This window comes from Panthera pardus, unplaced genomic scaffold (assembly GCF_024362965.1).
Source record: "Panthera pardus isolate Hobbes unplaced genomic scaffold, ASM2436296v1 HiC_scaffold_25, whole genome shotgun sequence".
Classification (NCBI taxonomy): Eukaryota; Metazoa; Chordata; class Mammalia; order Carnivora; family Felidae; genus Panthera; species Panthera pardus.
Window position 1 is genome coordinate 59638770 of NW_026526821.1, and position 15660 is coordinate 59654429.

At 37.3% G+C, this 15660-nt stretch overlaps 1 protein-coding gene across 10 annotated transcripts in view; it reads left to right on the forward strand.

Annotated features, from left to right (window-relative positions):
* AFF3 (ALF transcription elongation factor 3) overlaps positions 1 to 15660 on the forward strand; it is a 570287-nt gene that overhangs the window by 355034 nt on the left and 199593 nt on the right. For all 10 annotated transcript variants that reach the window (XM_053890583.1, XM_053890586.1, XM_053890587.1 and 7 more), the window contains one exon: positions 12838 to 12918. In XM_053890583.1, coding sequence (XP_053746558.1) covers positions 12838 to 12918 — 81 coding nt within the window. The remainder of the gene's footprint in view (positions 1 to 12837; positions 12919 to 15660) is intronic.

Genomic DNA, 15660 nt, shown 5'->3' on the forward strand with positions numbered 1-15660 from the left:
TTGTTTCCTTTTTCAACTTAGAGATGTTTTCAGTCATTATTTATCTGAGTAAATTTCAGCCCATTTTTCTCTTTTCTCTTTCTGGGATCCCCGTAATGTATATTGGTACATGTAATGGTGTCCTATAAGTCCCTTAAGCTATCTCACTCTTTTTTATTCTTTCTGTTTTCTTTTTGTACCTCTTATTGGATGAATTCCACTGCCTTGTTATCAGGTTCACTGATTTTTTTTTCTTCCTCTTGATTTAGTGTGCTGTTCAATGCCTCTATTAAATTTTCCAACTCATTTATTACATTCATCAGCTTTGTGATTTTTTCATACCTTTTAATATTTTCTACATCTTTGTTGAAATTCTCACTTTGTTTATAAATTGATTTCCTGACCTCAATGAGCATCTTTATAAATATTACTCTGAACCTTCAATTGGATAAATCACTTATCTGTTTCATTAAGATTGGTTTCTGGAGATTTATCTTTTTTTGTTTGGAACACAGTTCCTAATTTCTTCCTTTCTGAGATGTTCTGTGTTTGTTTCTGCATATTAGCTAAAACAGCAACCTCTCCCTGGCTTGACAGACTGGTTTTGCATAGTTGAGTCCAGTCAACCCACCCAGTTTGAGCTCCTGGTTACCTCTCAAACATTTGTGATTGTCCAAGCTGCCATTTTTGCTCTGTAGTGGCTCCCAGTAGTTGAGAGTATGCCAAGACTTTTCAGTGTCCCAAAGGGGAGGATTGTAGTTAGCACTTAGATGCACATTGATCAGAAGCCTCTGGAACGCATGCACTCTTATTCCATCCAGGGAGAAACTGGGAGATGGGAACCTTTGCCTGCTACCTCTGCACTTTGCCCAGGTGTATAGCCACAAACGCTCCTGTATCCCTTAATGACTGCTTCTGTGTTTTTTGTAATCCTGTGGGACTCATGAATGTGAGCCTTGTTGGCTTTTGGAGCTAGGTGATTTGGGGGCCCATCCCTCAAATGGAAGCCTTCAAATTTGGGGTGCTAGCTATGTGACCCATACCCTTTGCTCTTCAGAGAGAAGCTGGGACTTAGGGGTTCCCTCCCAGTTATATGCTGTGCCAGGGATGGTATTTATGGCATGAGTCTCAGCCTTTTCTACCTGTTTCAATGTGGACATTTTCTCTGTCACCTGACATGTAGAATTCACTCATCTAGTTCCTGGATTTCTCTCAGAGGAGATTGCTCCATGTGTAGGTGTATATTCAGTGTGTCCATGAGAGGAGGGAAATTCAGTAGCCTCCTATGCCACCATCTTGGTCCAGTAGCCACTGCAAATAGGATTTTTTAAAAAAGTATTAATAAAAGTCTTTAGAAACTTTCATAAACTTTTCATATGAAAAGGGCTTTCATATACTGTTACAGGATATGTAAATTAATAGACCATTTTGAGAGAACAATTTGACAATATATTAGCATTTGAAATATTTATGCCATTTGACCTAGAAATTCTATACAAGGAATTTATACTCTGGAAGTAATATAGAGCCATGAAAAGATCGATGTACAAGGATTTTTTCCAAAGTATGGTTTATAGTCACGAAAAAAGGCAACAAACCAACTCTCCATCACTTGATTAAATAAACTATCATACTTCCAGTCAGATTAAATAAACTATAGTACTTCCAGGCAGTGGATTGCCTGTGTAGCCTTTCAAAAGAAGATACATTTATCAGTTGTATTGGCAAAGAAGAAATTAAAGATGAAAATGATTAAGTCACCGAACAGTATGACCTCATTAAAAATATATGGATAATCCCCATATTAGTATAAGTATATAAAAAATTGGATAAGTACCCAGTGCTTGAAACTGTTCACTCTGAGCATTCTCCATAGTTGTTAGGAACCTGAGTGGCTTTCACTTTCCTGCATTTTATATTTTTACAATGTTTAACTTTTAACAAGAAGCATATATTATTTATGTAAACAGAAAGATGCAGTGAAGATAATTTTTCAATTAAATTAAAAATTAAATTGAAATCATGTGTCCTAACCTAACAGAGATTACATGTGCAGTTAAGAATTTCACTGAGTCAGGAATAGATACAAACAGAGAGGGCAGGGATTGCCTCAGTCCCCCGAAAGCGGCCCCATCTAATCAGAAGAAAGTAGGTACTCCAAACTTGGGACTCCCAGAGACCTCTAACTGTGATGATCTCAAATGCTTCCAAGATATGCAGATCACCATTTTAAGAAATGGCTAGTTTACCACTGAGTAGTTTTAATGGTTATTATATTATATTATATTATATTATATTATATTATATTATACTAACTTAAACTGCATTGTGTTATGTTATATAATGCTATATAAAGTTATGTACATGTTTACTGTCTATCTCATTTTTGCCAGAACGTAGCATCCGTGAGGATGGGGATCATATTTGCAGCTGTGTCTCCAGCACCTAAAACAGTACTTAGCACAAAGCACCTGTGGAATATTGTCAGAAATTGTTAGAAAGTTTATAGAAACCAAACTCTTCCTGAGAGCTTTAACAGGTTTTCTCTAATTCTGTTGGGTGTCTCCATAAGCCACATGTAATGTTTTTTCCACAAGGTAGCCCCTTGGATGTCTGACACAGCAACTTATTCTTCTTTTTTGCCAAACTAATTAGACACATTAGACCAATGCAACAACCATGAGAACTATGATACCTCAACCAGCATCCATTATGGCCAGGATAGACATTGGTGGCTGGGGTGGCTCCATGAGAAACAAAACCAGAAGAAATAAAAACAGCAGCCACGAGGAATATGGATGTATTGTGTTTACAGTGTTCACTGTTTGTTGCTTGTTGCCCCACTGGTGCTCACAATTCCACGTGTGTTGTATTCTGTGTTGCATCCCCAGGACATAGTGTTGCACCTGGTACATAGTGGATGGTTAGAAATGAGTTCAGTTGAATGTACATCTGGATGCACTAGTAGAAACTGAATTGATTGGTCTAACTAGTCATAAACTATTCAGCATGATTGTAGACCTCTTCTCAAGACAGGAAACTATGTCTGGTGTTGTCAGCAAGGATCAAGGAATAGAAACATCTGTCTCAAATTTGTAGATTGTCCATTTGCTTTTGTGTATTCTGAACCTTCCTTCTCACTTTCTCCCCATGGAGACATCTGCAAGATCATCTTTGCTTCCTAATTTCCTTAAGGTCTTTTCTTTCCCCCTTTCAAGACACAGCATCTGAGTTCAGGATCTTATCTTCCTTAGACATCATTAATTTGGTGCCTTCGTCTTTTATCTTCATTTCTTTGTTCTCACAGAATATCTTTTCCCAAGGGATAAGCTCTTTACAGGCTATACTAACTCAGTCTTTTTTGTTGCCTTTTCTTCTAAGAAAAGTAGTTATTATTCTGTTTTTATTTTGGCCCTAACTTCTCTTTTCTCGCAGACCTATGAACTTCTGGTGGAAAGTATTTTAATCTTTTGCTTCCCCTTTTTCAGGATATATTAACCTCATGGTTTAAAAAAAAAAAAAAAAAAGATGGTCTCTCCAAAACTAACCAGCTTTCCTTCTTCCTCCCGATTTGGCTGTCTGTATCTGGAATACTTCAGGAGACATTTCCTGTATTTTTTAAAGTCATCCTGCCTTTTACATCCATCCATAAGATGAGGAAATATCCCTGCTAGCTAGGGCAATGCCACTCAGTGATTTCTAAATTACCCCTCAAACTGAGAAGAAATACTTGGGTGAAGTTAATAGACAGAAACCTGCATGTTCGAAGGGAACTTAGCTGGGAAAGGACTTGAAAGGGAGAAAGGCGTGCACCATCAGCAAGGTTGGGCTAAGGGCAGCACAGCTGCTGAGACTTGCCTTCCCTCTGGGGAACCAGACATCCTACTGTACCAGGGACTTTTATCTTAGCCCCAGTGGCTCTCTGGTTCTCTTCTTACCCTGCCTGCCTGCCTTGCTCTGTGCCCTGCCTTGATGTCAACTCCTACCACCATGATCCAGTAGCTTTCTGTCTCTATATTCACGTTTCCCCATTGCCTCCTTCAGATCATTTTAGAAGAGCTCTCAGGTCGGTACTTGCAGTAGTAGTCTATAGGCATAAAAACAAAGCTTCTAATCTCTTAAGAACCCCAAACCAAATTTTGGAAAGAGAATGCATTCCACTTATTACTAATTGTCCCATTTCAGAAAAATACCAGACAATGAGACAGCACCCCCCTCTTTATGCACACGGTGCTTTAGTAGCAAAGGGAGTGAGGGAAGCAAATTATTGTTTAATAAGCACACTTTCATTATGCCTTCTATTTGACTATGAATAATTAACCAGTTAAATATTAAATAATTAACGGAGTGAAATAGATTAAAAAACAAACTCATAAATGCCTTCTCCTATAGCCATCCCCATCTCTTCACAAAGTCTAAGCCAAAAGCTGCCAACGCTAATTATAAAGGTAGTGATACAGCCATAATCACCTTCTGTGGAGCACCTACTTTTTGCCAGACACTATGCACTCTGTTTGTCGCTAACCCTTTTAGTAATCCTACAAGATAGGGTTATTAACACCAATTTACAGATGAGGACATCAATAATCAGAAAAGCAAACTTGCCCAAGGTCATTCTGCTGGTTCACGGCAGGGACAAGATGACACGTGGTTTCTCAGATGCTGACTCCAAACCTGTTCTGCCATTCCACTTCTCTATAATTGAGAGATGGGTTTTGGCGAATGCACTTTTATGATTATCTGTCTGTGAAAGGGGGTTCAGGAACATAAGTAAGAGGAAAACATGGCCAAGAATGTAATTATCACCCTCTTCCCCCTCCTGGCCTCCACAGTCTTCCTCTCTGTCCCAAATAATACCTTCTTTACCCTTAGATACGTATGAAAGAGCAGTTTGATTATTGCAAACCACAGCTAGTTCTAGGATTAATTACAATCTATACATCTAGTAGGAGGGCTAATTTCTGGTTGTTTGTGCTGTCACAAAAAAGGTGTTATGTAGAGCAGAAGTAAGGTGACAGTGGCACCATTAATAACATGACCTTTCTTATGAGCTGGTTAGGAATTTGGTTCATTTCTCATAAACCTAGACTTAATATGACTTATTCTCAGAATTGATACAGGAAAGGGGCACCTGGGTGGCTCAGTCGTTTGAATGTCCCAACTTCAGCTCAGGTCATGACTTCACAGTTTGTGGTTTCAAGCCCCACATTGGGCTCTATGCTGACAGCTCAGAGCCTGGAGCCTGTTTCAGATTCTGTGTCTCCCTCTTTATCTGCCCCTCACCCACTCTCACTCTGTCTGTCTCTCTCTCAAAAATAAATAAACATTAAAAATTTTTTCAAAAAAGAAATGGTACAGGAAAATACCAGTCCCATATTCAGAATGTGGGAAATCCTCCTACTGCCCCGCCGAATGCTTTATTTTTTTTTTGAAAGCATCTTTTAAAATTACACTAATTAATGCTTCTCAACAGGAGGACAAGGTTTTTAAGAGTGCAGGAAACTAGCAGGTGTCTGTGTGTTGCAGCAGGAACTCTGGGGTGAAGTTGTCACCTGGGTTTAACAAGAGTCGTTAAGTTCCTACAGCTGTACACTCAACATCAAAACCCTCTTTAAATTCCAAGAACCCAAAGTGATTTTACTACTTTTAACATTTTAACACAATGTTTAGTTCTAGAAACAACCCACAATTAAAGAATAGAAATTATAATATTTTTAAGCCCGGAGGAAAAAAATGAATGTTGAAAGCCAGGTGAATCTAAAAATGAATTATGGAATTGTATGGTTCTTATTTTTCCAGAAAGTCCCTGGGAAATAGGTAAAACAATGCTCTTAACACAGAGGGACAAGACAATAAAACAAGTCACATCCATCTTCCTGCCCCCAAAGAAACTGGAAAACAACAAAACTGCATCTAGAACAAGAAATCATCAGAAAAGTCTAAAATGGAGGGATCTAGCCTGAAATAAATTTTTGGAGTGGCAGCTGTATTTTGACTTCAGTCAGTGCTCTTATCCTTAAGCTATCCTCTAATCCTTATTGGAGAGTCCAGGGTTTACAGGGATGCTGAAGTCAGGGAGCTGAGACGTGGGTCTCTAGTGCACAGGATGGATTTCCTTACAAGAAATCACACTCTTTACATGTGAAGGAAATAATGAAAGGCCAGACACAGTGTGGTATCAGAGAACTGAAAATCTGATGGCCCAAGGAGCAAGTGTGATGCACCCACCTAAGACACCCTTGAAATTTCCAGGTTGAAGGCTTTTGTATTTTTCAGTCCCCAGTGCTTGCCTTCCCCGCATAGGCCCATAGGGTCATACTGTTTTCTAACACAGGTGTTCTCCTTGTCTTTCTCAATCTGTGAAAGCTGAATTGAAAACTGCTTCTCAAATTGATGCTATTAATCTTGACCTACGTGGTTCATCCTCCATTTTATCCATTGATGATTAACCTCATTGAGAACATGGGGATAGCCTTAAATTAAAAGGCTCTGGCTTAGATTAGTTGGTGTTCCAAATCTGAGATTCTTCTCTCCAGGAGACATGTATAAGACTAGAAAATACAGCTCCTGGGAATCCCCTTCTCAGGCCAGTTTTAGTCCAAATTGAACATATTCCTGGGTTTTCAATATGAAGAAACAAGATTTCACTATGATTTTTGGTAATGCTACAATTATACATTTTTATTGGTTATTTGCTTAGTTATAATTTTAGCAGCCTAAGCTGTACTGTAAAAAAATAGAAGAAAGTACTTTCCTTTTTCAGCAGCTACTATTTTTCTAAAAGGTTTCCATGAGTAGTGTTTCCGTCAAGATAATGATTGTTGTTATTCTTAATGGACATGAATACATTATATTTACTATTATTTTTCATACCATAGGTCTTTTATTATAGTAACAAAATGAGGATGTTCTTGAATTTTTGTTGATTTAGGGTAAAACTTTAGCCTGCTTGTTCAGAGCCAAAATCTGCCCAGCCTTCGAGTTTGACCTTGGGTCTATTTAAAGTCCAAGGATGGATTGACAATTAGAATATACTCTCTAGCCCCATTAGGGAAGGATTTGTGTGCTTCCCCCAGTTTTTCTTACTCAAGAGCTGCTGCTCTGAATCCCAGGTATGGGCCTTCCAGAGTGTTTCCCTTCACCAGATACAGTACTCTTGTTAGCTACCCGCATTTAAAGGATATGTAATTTTTATTACACTTTTCTGTTGTTGGAAGCACTTATCTGATAAGAGTGTCATAACACAAATAATTTGTGTGAAACTGAAAACAAAATAGTGCTCTGATCTGCAGCAGCCACCGCCATACATAAAAGTCGACTTTGGCAGTTTGTATTTTTGTTCCCAAGTGATGGAATTAAACCAGTGTTTTATTTTGAGAAGAGTGAGTTTCTGAGCACAAAGAATGCTGGAGTTAGCTATGGTCATCTGCCAGGCCTGTGGAGGTAGACACCCCATTTTAGCAGACCTCTGAGTTGGCAGCAGATGTTGAAACATTGCTGAAAGAGAAAGAAGATATTCAGTCGCTCTCAATCCTGGCAACCATCATATGTGTTTGGTAGGACAAGTATAGCTTATTGGTGCTATCATTCTAGAAGGAGAGAAAAGAGAATCCCAGGGAAATTAAATGAATTCCTATTACTTTATCCATTGTGCTAGGCCTCCAGAGAGCTATAAGAGAGTTTAAAAGACATAATCCCTTCCCTCAAACAGGTTATACAGGAAAACCTTGGACTGTGAGTAATGTGTTCTGGGAGTGTTCCACAAGATGAGTGAACATTTCTAGTAAATTTTAACTTGATAAATGAGCGATGTCTTGCAATATGTGTATGTGATGCCAAACATCACATGGTCACAACTGAGCCACCGGTTCTTGAAATTCGCTTTGATGTACAAATGATTTGGATTACAAGCATGTTTTTGGAATGAATTATGCCCATAAACCGAGGTTTTACTCTAATCTAACAAGGGTTATAAATTCATAATCTGATAGTGGTAACACATGAAAGGTAAAGTCACAGCCCCAGGTAGCATGGAAATGTTAAGTAGGGGACACAGATCACAGTAATGGAGAGGTGGAGGGTGTGGCTCTCGCTAAGGATCACGCTGGTCAGTGACCTTCATAAAGAGACGAGGGATGAGAAAGAATGAAGAGATAAGTGAAGTTGGAAAAACATGAAAGGAAAAGCAAAAAAATGTCAAGATAGGAAAACCTAGGGCAGGACAAGAAGTAAACCCATCTGGCTTGTGGGGAGGACCGTACAGAAAAGTAACAAGCAGTAACACTGCAGTGTTTCTTGATGGCACCATATGACAGAGCATCTTGAATGCTTGGACCAGAGTCACTGGAAGCTTTTGAGCAAGTGTAGCATAGTAACTATTTTAAATAAAACACTTGGGTGACAGTGATCAGGATAGATTGTAGTGGGGAGACAGTAGGCAAGGAGAGAGACCAGGGAAAGTATTTCTCTATTTGCTGATTTTAATAGGGAAATTTAAATGTTGTTCAAAAATTTTCTGGTTTCCTCTGTTTGCAAACTAACTATACTTTGCGGATCTTTATACTGTATATTTTGAACACTAAGATTTCAGGCTCAAATTCAACTGCCTTGAATAACAAAGAGCTACACTGCTTAATGAATGGATGCCCTAAGCCTCTGACCATTTGTCCTAGGACAGGCTGATGAAGGTGACACCAGAGTAAGTGGGGAGCTGCATGGAGGGAGAGGGTTGTGCAAAATGAGCACATGAAAGTCTGCTCACCTTTAAGCTCTGGACTCTTGGGACTCAAGGTCAATCTTACAGTAAAATAGATGTGAAAATGGACACTGGCCTGTATGCCCCATGGCCTTCAGAAAACCAGTATAAGGAGGATAGAAAAAAAAAGTTGGACAGTTAATGAAATGCAGTATTCTATACCGTTATCATTGAACCATCTGTTACTTCATTTAGCAGAAAAGTGAGTGTATTTACTATAAAGAGACTTGGCATTTTAAGCCTATATAAGAAATAAGAAGACACCCTGAAATATATCCTTTGGGTAACTAGACATCTGCTTGGAGAGATGGGACTAGTGAGGCTGTGTTAAGACAGATATGTCTTATTCTTAATCCTACCAGTTGGCTAAGGAACCTAAGCTCAAAACTGAGGCCCTCTCAGTGTTGAGGAATAGGGTGTGACCTCATTCCTAAGTGGCAAGAAAATCAAAAAGGAAGGAAGGCAGACAAAGAAGTGGCAAGGGACATTAGAAGTTCAGAAAGCAACTACCTAAACTCTGGAGTAATTGGCCTTACATTACTTCTGTGATCCAGGAAGTGGCTATAGGATAGCCACTGTGATGATGGGATGGTTGAGGAGAGGAAGTCAAGAGCATGAGTGGGGGTGGGGGACAATGGGCACAGTGGCATGGGATTGATGACCTTGCAATGGGTAGGAATCTTTTCCTGTGAAGAATATTTTGTGAGACAAACTAAGTGAAATTTTAGAAGTTATCAAAAATCTTACCTTTGTTTACATTTTAAACTACTAGAAACAGGTATAAATTAAACGCTTAAAAAAAAAACAAATCTCATTATTATTATGTCAAGGCTCTGTTCCCATGAGAAAACTTAGGGACAGTGTAAAGAATCATTATTATGATTCTTTCTTAGGAATCATGGTAATTGCTTTAAATAACTTTCTGTTTTAGTACTCTATAGTTTGTGTTAATAATTGCTAGCTTAATTGCAGGTTACATTTGCATAATACTTCATTCTTTTATCAAAACACTTTCCCATGTATTCTCTCATCTCAGTATCCCAATATCTAAAGCTCAGAGAGAAATTCTGTTTCTCAGTTTAGAGACCCAGAATTCTGAAACTCAGTTTGATGTTAATCAGTACTGTCTTTTATTGAGTGACTAAACATAAAGGAACATGCTATGCTCCTTATATGTATTATCTCATTTAATCTTCATGATTAAACCATGAGATTGTTAACATCTCTATTTCCTCTGGTTCTAAAATACTACAAGCTGAGATTTGATTGATTCCTAAGTCTGTGGTTTTAAAATCACTACAATTTACTCAAGATGTCACTTACCTAAGCTCACTGAGCTAGTGTGACAGAAGAGGAAATAGGAATAATCTATTTGTTCTTAATTTTCCCATCTAACCCTAATGGAGAATTTTTACATAATAAATGATCAATCTTTTAAAAAATCATCGCACATTGATTTTTAAAGTATATATTTAAATAGTTTGTGTAAAAAATTCTTATTTTTTTTGGAAATTCTAAAGATTTAAATGTTTTAAGCAACCCGTTTATCATTCCTTCATATATTTAGCAGAACTCATTAGGTAGAAAAATTACATAGAAATAGTTAGAATTAAAATAAAGTTAGTGAGCAGTTTTGCATTGAAATATGGGTGTTCAGTTCAATTCAGTGAGTTAATTTTGAGTGTTTAGTATTTATAATGTGCTTCAGTCTACACAAAGACATGTTGGCAGTATCCCTCTCTGAAGAAATTTTCAGTCCTTCTTTACAGGATTATGTTTAATAGATCTGAATGTTATTGAAACATATTGAGATTCCTAAGTATGATTTCTGTTCTACTTTGGAGGAAGGAATGGGAGGGGAAGGAGGGAGAAATGGTTGTGTGCAGATTGAGGTATGTACTCATAAAACTGTAAGACAAAAAAGAATCTAACAGGTACTACAAGAGAGAAAAACAAATACTTTTGGAGGAGCATGAGAAGGGAACCGTCGTATCATCTTGGAATGGAAGGGGAATCAGCAAAGGCCTCAAGACATAGATGATGTTTAAGATGAGCCTTAGTGGATGGATAGAAATCCAAAGTGCATATGAGGGCAGGACATTCACACACAAAAGTATAGTGTCAATGAAAACAGAGATGTAGTTTTTCTTATACGTACTGTGCGTGTAGATTAATAAAAAGGCACAAGGCGGAAAACAGACTTTGTTGTAGAAGGTCTTGAATACTAGGATGAGGTCTTTAAGAGCAAATGCAGTGAAGTGAAAGACAAATAGTGGGCTGGAGGTATGAGATACATGTGCAAATTTCAGCTGTGGCATTTATGAATTGAGTGAACTTGGGCAAATCAGTTAATCTCTTTGAGCAATATGGATGTAATAATAATTAGTAATAATTAAAGGTTGAGTGTAAATTTAAAATCTTGTGTGGAAATACTGTGAAAACTGTAAAGCACAACAGGAGTCATTGTGGCCATGGTCGTCGTCATATTGTTATGTATATAGTGGGATGTGAAAATTTTGGAGGAGTGAAGCTCTTCATCTGGATCTGTAGTCTAGAAAAATTAAGTTGGCAGGAGTGTAGCAGAAGGATTAATAATAGCAAAAGAAAGAACCAGTGAAGAAGCTATTAAAGTAATTCAGGTTAAAAGTAGTGAAGGTGTGATTAGTATGGTAGAGATATTGCAGAGATACTGTCCCAATTTGGCCTTCATCCAAAAATATACTGAGCACCCACTCTGTTCCTTGACACTAACTCAGTATTCCTGCATAACAACCTCAAAAGAGACAACACGGATAGATACAGGATAGAACTGGCCAAGACTTGGGGAGCAGAGTTAAGAGGAGAGAGGGACATAGAGGGTCACTGGATCTTCCTTTGCTTTCCACTGGAAACACCTTGGTAACAGCACAATGGAGAAGGGACATCTCAAATGCATATGAGCTTAACCCATCTACAGAACAGGTGTTAGGGTGGGTGAGAGATGTTAATAAGGTCAATAAATACTTCCCCGGGTGGGTTTGACTCTGTCTGCTCCCAATGTAGGTCTGCACTATCTAAGGTATTGAAGGAGGAGAGTTACCAAAACAAAACAAAACAAAACAAAAACCCACAAGACCATCCTTAAGAATGTCTTTGACTTGAAAAACCTGACAGAATCCCTTTTTCCCAAGCGAGGTGAGAAAATGTCTTCAACTAAAAAGAATTTCTCACTTTGCTTAAAACAGATGAACTACTGTTTCTATGCTTGCTTGGGTTTGAAGGTGGAAGGAAAAAAAAAAAAACGGGTTAAAACCCTACTTGTAAACACCGAGTAAGTGTCCTGGTGATCAGAAATTGATTGAATTTAATTGTACAATCACTTAGTGACTGCAGATCCCTTCCAGGAGGTGGAACTGGAGGAGAAAACTATAAGTGAATAAACAACCGTTCTCTCTCACACAGTGCAGTGTACGTGTGTGTCAAAACACATACCACAGAGGACTGTGCATTGAGCTGAAGTTGTATTCTTAATACTGTGTTATAAAAATGGCAAGATACTTACTTCTCTCTCTATTTCATACATGTGATATGTTTTTTTACTTCTCCATGAAGGAAATTTTTATGAAGACCAAAGTGATATGTGGGGCTTATTGAAAACTCATACTAATATTAGTTTTGAACAAAATAAAAAAGTCCTCTAATAATGACCCTAAAGTCAGAAGTACTTTGTACATTCCTTCAGAAACACCCTGTGAAATTTTGTGGGATCAAGTCCAAGAGAAGCAGCCCCCTTTGTACAGCATTTTCCATAGAGCTTTTACTACTGGGTTGTCCCTTTACTCAGGAGCTTAAATGAAGTAAAAAATAGGACAGCCTTGCAGATCTTTTTAAGATATAAAGGGAGCATGGGGATAGCCATGGAACCAAGAATTGGTAAAATTAGGAAAAGAAATCATGAAAGTGGGTCTCACATCCTTTTTTAAAAAATCCCTTTCATTCTTTATTCATCTCTTGTTCATTCCTGTCCCTTCCATGTATTAAGGCAGGCTCATATAGCTGTTTTATATGCTACTGACTTTAAATAATCTCTGTATTACAAAGCTGTGTTTTTTCCCTCTCTTTAGGAGATGACCTGGCTCCCACCACTTTCTGCTGTTCAAGCACCTGGCAAAGTGGAACCAAGCAAATTTCCATTTCCAAATAAGGTGAGATCTTGCAACACTCAGGAGGAATATGCTTTACTCACACAGAGATTTTTAGTGGATAGTGGATTTTCCCTTGGTTGTTTTTTCCTCTGTAAATATTCCTGCCAGAGGCATATGGCTTTGATTTTCAACAATTTGCAAGCATGTATTTATTCATCAAAAGGAGAAAATTAAGCTTTGACTTCCATACTTTCTGCAAAATGTGATGCATATTATAATTGTCATTTTATCTAAAAACATTTGTGAAATTGAAATGCATCTTACAATCATTTTATACATTCAGTGTGATTGTGTCTTTTTTTTCTCCTGAAAAGCTATTATTAAATTGATGATGTATCTTAAAATCAATGTCTTAGAATTGAAGACATGTAGTATATCATTGCTCTTGGGGATCTTTTATAAACCTTAAAATATTTTCTAGGACTTTAAAAGACAAATTTCCATATTTTCTAAGGACAAGCACACACTCAAAAAATCAGCCACAATATATCTATTTAAATTACATGTGAGTCTAATAGGTTTTATGTTCTATTCTTCACCATACAACTAACACTTAACTACATATTCATAAATATAAAATTATGCAAGTAGAAGCAAAATATAAAAGTGTCCAATACCCTCATCCAGATTTTATTTCCCTACCCAGAGTTTACTCTCAAGAGTTTGGTGTATACCCTTTTAGCCATCTTCGCTGTGCATTATATACATATATGTGCATATGCAGTTTTAAAAAACTCTTAAGTGGTATAGTTCTACAAACATTTCTTCTAAGAGTTTTTCAGATACCTTGAATGCATATCATTGCTAAATACCAACATTGCAACTTTTTACAGTGAATTATTAAAATAACATTTCATTATAATTATCACAGTGGTAAATTCCATTCTAAGAGCTGACTTTCATTTCCCTAACAAAGTGTATTTGGAGATCTTTCCAAGTAAATACATGGAAATGTTCTTCATTATTTAATAGCAGCACAATCTTTTGTCATATGAACTGTAGTTTATTTGGTCAAGCTCCTTTTGATGGATATTGAAATTGCTTATGGTTTGTTGTTATCACAAGCACTAGCACAACCAACATTTTTTGTAATGTCTCTTGTATATCTCTTATTAAATATCTCTAGTACAGATATCTAGAATAGGAATTGGGTGCTGGAAACATGAGAAACCATATTTAGCTTTGACTGTGTTTCAATAGTACTTTTTTATGCATCTTGCCAACGTTTAACATTATCTGGTTTTATATCATTGTGTCTGTAGTGTGGGTGAAAAACTGATATCCCATTGTTTTAATTTGCATTTCTCCAGTTACTTTGGAGTTTGAGCATTGACCGTTTTTCCTTTACAAATTGCCCATTTGTATCCATTACCAATTTTGAAAAATGATTTATAGGAACTCCTTATATCTTATTCATTTGTCTGTTATATATGATGCAACTATTTTCTTACAACCTTATTTATGTACATTTTATACTAGTAAAGTGTTTAATTTTTATGTCAGAGAAAAATTATTTCCTGCTCCAACATTCTAACAGTGTTCTCTATTTTATTCTCATTTTTTATAGTTTCATTTTTGGATTTTAAAAAAGGTTTGTGGATGGTATAACATAGGATTCTAGCTTTCTTCTTTTCAGTGGTTAGGAAATCATTGTTACACTATCAACTAATTAGTCCGTGTCCCCCTACCCCCACCACTGGTTTGAAATGTCACCTATGTCAACAATTGAATTTGTTTCAGGACTGTCCATTTGTTTTTGTTTTTGTTTTTGTTTTTCAGTATATTTCTTTAATTCTTTCCCAATAACTTATTTTTAAATCAGAGGTTGACAAGCTTTTTCTGTAAAGGATAACATTGTAAACAGTTTAGGCTTTGCAGACAATACCTAAATGAATGAATGTGGCTATGTTCAAATAAAATTTTATTTACTGAAACAGGTAGTGACACAATATATAAAGAACTCTTACAACCCACCAATAAAAAGATAACTCATTTTAAGAATGGGCAAAGGATTTAAATAGCCATTTCTCCCAAGAAGATCTACAAATGCCTGATTAAGTATATGAAAAGACACTATTGCTACTGTTAATCATTAGAGATACAAATCAGAACCATGGGAGATACTCTTTCGTGTCTACTTAAATGGCTAAAATCAGGGGCATCTTGGTGGCTCAGTTGGTTGACTGTCTGACTTTGGCTCATATCATGATTTCGCAGTTTGCAAGTTCAAGCCCCACATCGGGGTCGCTGCTGTCAGCGCAGAGCCCAATTTAGATCCTCTGTCCCCCTCTCTCTGCCCCTGTCCTGCTTGCTCTCGCTCTCTCTCTCTCTCTCTCTGTCTCAAAAATAAATAAAACATTAAAAAAAACTAAGAGCTACGGGACACCTGGGTGGCTCAGTCAGTTGAGCATCCAGCTTCGGCTCCCGTCATGATCTCACAGGCTCTGTGCTAACAGCTCAGAGCCTGGAGCCTGCTTCGGATTCTGTGTCTCCCTCTCTCTCTGCCCCTCCCCTGCTCACACTCTGTCTCTCTCGCTCTTAAAAATAAATAAAAAATAAAAAAAATTAAGAGCCTATTAAATGGCTAAAATCAAAGGCAAACAAACAATAATCAGTGTTGGCAAGAGTATTGAGAAACTGGAACTCTGTTATCAATTGCTGGTAGGATCTAAAAAGAAGCAGCCTCTTTGAAAGACACTTTAACAGCTCCTCAAAAGTTTAACATCAGGTTATCATATGATC